Below are 8,314 nucleotides of genomic sequence, written 5' to 3' on the forward strand. Positions count from 1 at the left end.
ACACTCGGCCGGTCGAACGCCACATCATCTATCCACCAGTGCACACGCGTGCAGGTGAGTGGGACCACCCACCGTTGGTCAGAAACCTTATCCCCTCCGGTTTCTTTTCTCGTTCTCCCCTTTCTCTTCCAGAACACGACCGGCCGACCCCCTCCCCTTTGCTCCAGATCGGCGAGTGGCCATGGCCGCCGCCTACCCCCGCTAAGGAAAATCGCTGGGGAGGGCCACCACGCGCCATGTCGTTTCACCCACGTGTGAGGCGACCGCGGCGGGGTGCTCCGCGCTCGCACAGATCGCCTGAGGAAGGAGGAGACGATGCAGGAGGGGAGTTACAGGCGTTGCTGTGCGCCGACGATGCTGCGACGGGGGAAGGGTACCCACGCCGGTGATGGCGTACCTCCCGTGCGCAACCGGCGAGCGGTGGAGCTGGACCCAGCTACGATGGAGTTGCAAGCAGCTGGGGCAAAGCTACAACCGGCAAGCGGGGGAGCTGGAACCGGCAAGCGGCGGGGCTGGAACCAGCAAATGGCGGAGCTGGAACTGGCCGGGGAGGGAGTTGCAACTGGCAAGGCAAAAGTTGCAACCTGCAAATGGCGCAGCTGGAAATAATGCTTTTTTGCTGGAATGTATGGCGTGCTATCGATGTCAGATGTCCTTTTTTGCTGGATGTAGTGTTTTTTTTTGTGTTGGAAGCATCAATTTGTTTTGCTGGAACCAGCTTCCTCAAAGCTGCGAGGATCGACCAACAGACTTTTTTTTGTTGGAAGCAGTGTTTCTTTTTGCTGGAAGCGGCAGTCTGGATTGCTACTGCCGATGCAGCTCGACGTGCGACGAAGCTTCATATTTGTGACGGAGACGAGAGAAAAGCTACGGCTGTGAAAAAGCTTCATCCGACGGGAGGAAAAGCTTCAAGTGGCATGAGGAAAAAGCTTTAATGGTGGAAAAAGCTTCAATGGCTGTGGAACCGGCTTTTCTCCCTCAGTTGCAACGGGGGCTCAGCGAGCAATAACGCTGATTTAATTTTCTGGAACCTAGTGTTTTTTGGTTGGAACCAAATTTCTTCATGAGATGCGGCGGCGAGGCACTTCTTTGAATTTTTGCTGCATTTGTCTCTTTTGCTGGAACCATTAACTAATTTTGCTACAATGAGCTTTTGATTTTGCTGAAACCGCCTGAAGCGGAACTGAGACCGGATTTTTTTAGCAATTGATTTTATTGCAACAATCCAATCGGCGAGCGGGCCCGGCGAGTAGCGACGTGAGCCGGTGAGCGACCGGCGAGCCGGCCAGCGGCGGCCACAGAGCTTCAAGCGAGAGGCCATGGAAGGACAAAGAGGAAGCATGAGGCATAGGGGAACTGTTGTGTGGAAGGAGACACGCGCGTGGGGGGCGGGATGGGATCGTGTGGTCTGGGACGCGCGCATCGTGTCGCTATGGGCCGACCGGCAGAAATTTCAGCCGATGCGCCGGCGCCTAACAGTCGCCTTCCGATCCTGTCCAAGAAGTAAGAGAAAGGCGATCGATGACTCCTAATAGCAGCATAAAAAGGTGGGAGAAGGTCACACCACTGAGTCGGACACGCCAACGCCTTCGGTCGAAGCAAAGCAACATCCGTCCGTAATAAAAGCGGAAGCTTTGCTCTCATCTTCTCCTCCGATCCAAATTCCAAACAAGCAAAAAGGCGGAGCAAGACCAAAGCGGCCAGTCTCTTGCAAGCCTCGCCGCCGTCGCCGCCGGCTGATCAGCTCCGGTGCGTGCGTGCGTGCGAGCGGGATGGGCAGCGGGAGGCCGGCTGCGTGGCGGACGTGCGCGGCGGCGGCGGTGGCTGCGTGCGCCGTGCCGGTGGCCTTGTCACTGGTGCTGCTCTGGCTGCCCCTGCTTTGCTGCGCCGTGGCCGTGGTCCGGTTCCGGCGGGCGAGGAGGAGGATGATGCAGATGTGCGGCGGCAGCACAAGAGGCGGCGGGCGATTTGGGGCGGTTGACGCCGGCGATCGGCTGGGGCTGCTGCAGAAGTACCTCGAGGACCAGCTGGAGCTCGTCGGCGCGGAGGCAGGGGGGCTCCTCCGCGACCTCAGACAAGAGAAGTGCAGCGGTTGACGGTCGCGTTTCCTTGTTCTTTTTGGAGGTCTGTAGGATGGCTAATGTTTGGAAGAGGCCGAGACGATTTTGGTCGTGTTTTGTGCTTTGTGAAATGACACATCGAGAAATTAGAGACTACTACTTCCTTTTTGCGAAATTAGAGGAATTAGAGACTACTGCTAGCATTTCTTGTCACCGTGATTAACAAGATGGGAAAGAAAGAGATCGGCTACTAAACTTATGTTCTTTCTTTTGCTGAAATTTGGGTATGCTGTGTTCACTTTCTAATCTGACTTGCTTTGTTAATACCCGCTCGCTCGTTGTGTCTTGCATCAAACGACTAGCCGCATCGCTTCTCTCCAAGTTGAAGCTACACGGAGACATTTCTTTTGTAACAGCTGATCCAGACGCGTTAAAGTGAATTATCTTGAAATTTCCCTTTAAAACAATTTTTTTTCCTGAAACAGCTCACGAGGACGAGCTTAAACATACGCTTCTTGGCACATTGCTTGAAGCAAGAGCAAGCAAATCGCAGGCAGCATCTATCCCATCCTGTAATTCCGGATAACGCAAGCCTTGCGTGGTTTGCGCGCTGGGTTTAGATTCTACCGGCGCCAGGTTTCATCATCTCCCCGACGACGCGCCACGCGTCTCGTGAGGGAGAAGTGCCCTGCCGACATGACTGGAATCAGCTCGCCTTGCGGGCCTTCACCGCACAAGCACAAACCACCCACTCGGATAGAACCAGGGCACGTGAATGAACATTCCGATGGATGCGCTCGGGCTGGACAAATCTTCTGTCCAGAATAATCCTACACTAATATCAGGGTCGTATTTGACCAACTTTGGTATAATCTAACGAATCTAAAATATCACAAAGATGCGCGTACATTTTCGGTTGCTCCGTTAACCTTGAACCCTTCATTTATCTCTACATCATGTCAAAGTCATACTATTATATCACAAAGACGACAAATCAGGATTCAACTAAGCTGTTTTTTCTTGTTTCTAAAACAGGCGCGAAATATGTCCATCTGATTTTGCAAGCACCAATTGCTCTCTCTCTCTCTCTCAATTTAGTGTCTAGTTGATTACAGATTTGAATTCAATCCAAGGACGAGGAAGGAAGAACAGAGAAACAACGCACACCAGCCACTCCTATCCTATCTAGCCGGCCGAAGCCGTTCCGTCCGCCCACCCGTTACAAGTGTCATCTGCTTACTTATACACTTGTCTACTAGACCCATGCCGGCCCAAATGACCGAGCAGGCCGCTTCTGGACCCTCCTGGGCCTGGCCTTGATGTTGCTTGCCGGTTCGCCCTGTAGCGGATCATGACTTGTCGTTGCCGTAGCAGCAGAGTCGCTGACAATCCCTCCTGGAACCGAAGAGGCTTGCCCCCAAGCCGGTGCCCGAGGAAAGTTTTGCTTCAGTGTCTCCTGGTCCTCCCAGGTAGCCATGGATTCAGGCGAATGGCTCCACTTGATCAAAACCTGAGTGATCGACTTGTTTCCCCGTTGGACCAAGCGGCGGTCAAGGATTCTTGCCGGAACCTGCAACAGTGCATTAGGAGAAGGCAGCATAGGGAGTACCTCTCGACCAGCGTTGATGTGCTTTTTGAGCAAGGAAACATGGAAGACCGGATGAACACGATAATTTTCAGGCAAAGCCAGTTTGTAAGCCACCGTGCCAACCTTCTCTGTAATTGGAAAGGGACCGAAGTACTTGAACGCCAACTTATGATTTGCCTGCGGAGCGATAGAAGATTGAATGTAGGGTTGCATTTTGAGAAAAACAGAGTCTCCCACCTCAAACGACCGTTTAGTACGATGTTTGTCAGCTTGCATTTTCATGTGTTGTTGGGCTCGCAGAGACTGTTGTTTAACTGATTCCATGATCACATGACGATCCTCTAACCACTGGTGAACATCAGAACTGGCAACCGTATCCGTAGGGGAAATACCAAAGTAGCGAGGTGCATGACCATATACCACTTCAAATGGAGAATGCCCTGTGGATGAGTGCCAATTGGAATTGTACCACAGCTCGCAAAGTGGGAGCCACTGCGACCAACGATGAGGATGAGCACTGATAAAACAGCGAAGATATCCCTCAACCTGCTGATTGACTCGTTCTGTTTTCCCGTCTGTTTGTGGATGCTGGCCTGAACTCATTCGGATTTTGATGCCTGTTCTGTTGCAGAATTCCTTCCAAAAAGAGCTAGTGAAAATTGGGTCACGGTCCGATACCAAGGACACTGGCAATCCATGAAGGCGATACACACGATCCAAGAAGGCCTCTGCTACTGTGCTTGTAGTGTACGGGTGTTTCAGAGCAATAAAATGACCATACTTGGACAATTTGTCGATGACCACCAGGATACAGTTGAATTGTCTAGATGGAGGTAACCCTTCAATGAAATCAATCGTCATCATTTCCCATGGTTTGGAGGGTATTGGCAGTGGCTGCAATAATCCAGGATATGGTACTCGCTCAGGTTTAGCCAGCTGGCAAATTTCACACTGTTGTAGAACAGATTTGATCATGTTTTTCATATTCTTCCAGCAAAAAAGTTGCGAAATTCTTCTGAATGTTACTGGAAAACCAGAGTGGCCCCCAGCTGAGCTAGCATGCAAGTTGACAATGATCTTGTGCTGCAACTATTCGTCTGCACCAATCCAGATTCTCTTCTTATATCTCAACAGTCCATCACATAATGTAAACTCCAGATCAACATTAGGATCAATAGTCAATTTCTACATAATTGCCTGAGCGGCCATGTCATCTGAATAGCTCTGTATGATCTCTTGTATCCAAGCAGGCTGAACCAAAGATATCATGTAACAGTCTGCTGTTGGGTGAGGTCTACGAGAAAGAGCATCTGCAGCTCGATTATCAGCTCCCTTCCTGTATATTATCTTATAGTTCAAGCCCACCAATTTCGTAAGAGCTTTTTGTTGCCAAGCTGTATGCAGTCGTTGCTCTGTCAGGCTGACCAATGCTCTCTGATCAGTGATTATCTGGAACTCCTTGAATTGCAAATAAGAACGCCACTGTTCTATAGCTAGCAAGATGGCCAAGAACTCCTTTTCATACACTGAGAGAGTCTGATTGCGTGGGCCCAATGCCTTGCGGAAAAAAGCAAGAGGATGCCCCTCTTGCATTAAAACTGTTCCAATACCACAATCACTGGCATCTGTCTCAATGGTGAACACCTTTTGGAAATCAGGCAAGGCCAAGACTGGGGCAGTTACTAATGCATCCTTAAGAGTTTGGAAGGCTGTTTCCTCTATGCTAGTCCACATAAATATGTTTCCCTTACGCAGAAGATTGGTTAGGGGTTTTGCAATCACACAAAAATGGCGAATAAATTTCCTGTAGTATCCTGCCAAGCCCAGGAAACTTCTAACTTCCTTAACAGGAACAGGTGCTGGCCACTGTTATATAGTACCGATCTTTTCTGGGTCTGTTGACACACCATCTTTGCTAATGATGTGGCCTAGATAAAGTAATTTTTGAGATGCAAACTCACACTTGGAAATTTTGACATACCACTGATCTCTCCTTAATACTTGTAGTACTCTTTTGACATGTTGAAGATGTTGTTTCAGAGTTTTACTGAATATAAGAATATCATCAAAGAATACCAACACAAAAAATCTCAACATTTCTGGTTCATGAGATAATGTAACATCCATGGCTCCCTAAAACGTGTTAGGTGCACCAGTAAGACCATAGCCCACCACTCTGAACTCAAAGTGACCATGATGTGTTTTAAATGCAGTCTTATATTCTTCACCAGGAGCTAGTCTGATTTGATGATATCCAGCCCTAAGATCAAGTTTTGTGAACCATTGAGCTCCATGCAGTTCATCTAGCAACTCATCAATTACTGGCATAGGAAAATTTCCCTTAATAGTGATTGCATTCAGACGTCTGTAATCCACCACCAATCTCCAAGTGTGATCCTTCTTTTTGACGAATAGAATAGGAGAAGAGAAGGGGCTGTTACTTCTTCTAATTACTCTAGAGTCAAGCATTTCCCGAATTTGTTTCTCAACTTCATCCTTTAATTCGGGGGCCAATCTATATGGTTTAAGAGAAAAAGGCCTAGCACCGGGTATGAGAGGAATGGAATGATCGCATGCTCTTTCTGGTGGAAGTCCAACAGGAATTGAGAAAACATCTTTATATTCCTCAACCAACACCTGAATTTCTGGTAACACCTTAGCTGCATTTTCCTCAGTGACTACTGACAGTTCAATTATAGTATAAGAAAATTCCACTCGTGCTATTCCTTGTAAGGTTACTGTTTTTCCATTGACAGCAAACATCATCCACTTTTGTTCCCAGTCAACTTTCATTGGGCTGAATCTGGATAACCAGTCCATTCCCAAAATTCCATCATAACAACTAAGAGGTAAAACTCTGAGATCATGTTTAAACAGATTTCCTTGCACTGACCACTGACACTGGGGAATGTAACTGCAGCAATTCATTATTCCTCCATTTGCAACTCTGACCTTGATTGTTGTACAATTCTTCGGGCCTGGTAATTTTGCAGCAGTGGCAGTATCTATAAATGAGTGTGTACTACCAGAGTCCACCAAAAAAGTTTTCTGCTGTCCATTGATGTCGACCATCAGTTGGAATGCCTTGCTTTTGGATGATTTTCCTTCTGCAGCTTCTGATAAGTCCATAAGATTAACTTCCTCATCATCAGTTTCTGAACCATTACTGCTAGTGCATTAGAAGAATTCCACCATTTCCTGAACCACATGTAATGAGACTGCTTGTTTACATTGATCATCTCTGCCCCACTTCTCTCCACACATGAAACACAGGCCCTTTGCCTTGCGATAAGCTCAAAGAGCAGCCCATTTATCTTCTCCAGCAGTTTGCTTATGTGTTTCAGAGGATTTGGTGGGCAATGCTTTAGGTTGATTGACTGTCGATGTTGACTGTTGTCTCCTAGAAGTTTGATTTGGTTGTGGAGAAGAACTCGTCAGAGATTCATGTAGAAGTGCTAGATCGTATGCTGCATCCAAGTCTTGGGGATGATGTAATGCAACCATAACTCTGACCGCATAATTCAACCCATCAATGAACTTGGTAACATAATGAACTGATTTAGGAACCGCTTCATATGCTGACAATTGGTCATATAATTCAGTGAACTGTTCAACATACTCCTCTACTATGCCAACTTGAGAAATGCTGTGAAATTTGCGCACCAGCGCCTGATGTTGGTTGCGACCAAAACGGCACTGCAACAGCCTGCAAAATTCCTCCCACGATGCATCCGGAACTCTGCGCTGCACAGACTCCAACCATCGTGCTGCCGGTCCTTCAAACATGGTGGAGGCAAACTGTATCCATAACTGACGGGGCGTTCCACACATGCTGAAATAATCCTCACATCTCGTTTGCCATAGTCTCAGATTGGTACCATTGAACCGAGGCAGATCAATACAAGGACCAAAAACAAATTGCTCAGTACCCTCTCGATGGAATTCAGTGCAGCGAGATGATTGAACGGGGTTGAGCTCAGATCTCATACCTCTGGCTGGGGAAGGAATGTATGGAACATGATCCTTCCCCTTGACTGGTTGAGTTGAGCGGCTGCCCTCCACACCTCCCTTGCTAGCGCCCATCTGGACCGAACGGGCTTGCTGGCGGTTGCCCATGGACGACGAGTTAGTGGTCAGCGGTCGCTCCATTCCGGCACGGATCTCATCCATGTCGACCCCGATCGACATCTTGAGGTCGTCGATCCGCATCGTCAGATCGCCCACGATGGAGCGCATCGACCTGGAGGCCTCCTCATCCTGCCGCTTGAACCGCACGTCGAGGGACTCCGCCAAGTCGGCCTTGAGGAACTCGTACACCGCTTTGGTCGCCGGCGACATGTTCTCCATGATTTCTCAGCGACGACGCGCCACGAATCTCGTCGCGTGCGGGTGGTGACCCGGAACTTGTTGCGCCGGGATCTGTAGCTCTGATGCCAATTGTAAGCACCAATTGCTCTCTCTCTCAATTTAGTGTCTAGTTGATTACAGATTTGAATTCAATCCAAGGAGGAGGAAGGAAGAACAGAGGAACAACGCACACCAACCACTCCTATCCTATCTAGCCGGCCGAAGCCATTCCGTCCGCCACCCGTTACAAGTGTCATCTGCTTACTTATACACTTGTCTACTAGACCCATTCTGGCCCAAATGACCGAGCAGGCCGCTT

At 48.8% G+C, this 8,314-nt stretch overlaps 1 protein-coding gene and 1 pseudogene across 1 annotated transcript; one reads left to right on the top strand and one right to left on the bottom strand.

Annotated features, from left to right (window-relative positions):
* Nucleotides 1-1,531: 1,531 nt before the first annotated feature.
* LOC125555861 (uncharacterized) lies at nucleotides 1,532-2,366 on the top strand. The gene has a single exon (XM_048718679.2). The coding sequence runs from the start codon at nucleotides 1,773-1,775 to the stop codon at nucleotides 2,094-2,096; it is 324 nt and encodes a 107-aa protein (XP_048574636.1). The 5' UTR covers nucleotides 1,532-1,772; the 3' UTR covers nucleotides 2,097-2,366.
* A 3,415-nt stretch (nucleotides 2,367-5,781) lies between these two features.
* On the bottom strand, nucleotides 5,782-7,995 carry LOC147970869 (uncharacterized; annotated as a pseudogene).
* Nucleotides 7,996-8,314: the final 319 nt, after the last annotated feature.

This window comes from Triticum urartu, chromosome 5A, assembly GCF_056163025.1.
Source record: "Triticum urartu cultivar PI428250 chromosome 5A, HENAU_Tu73, whole genome shotgun sequence".
Taxonomy (NCBI): domain Eukaryota; kingdom Viridiplantae; phylum Streptophyta; class Magnoliopsida; order Poales; family Poaceae; genus Triticum; species Triticum urartu.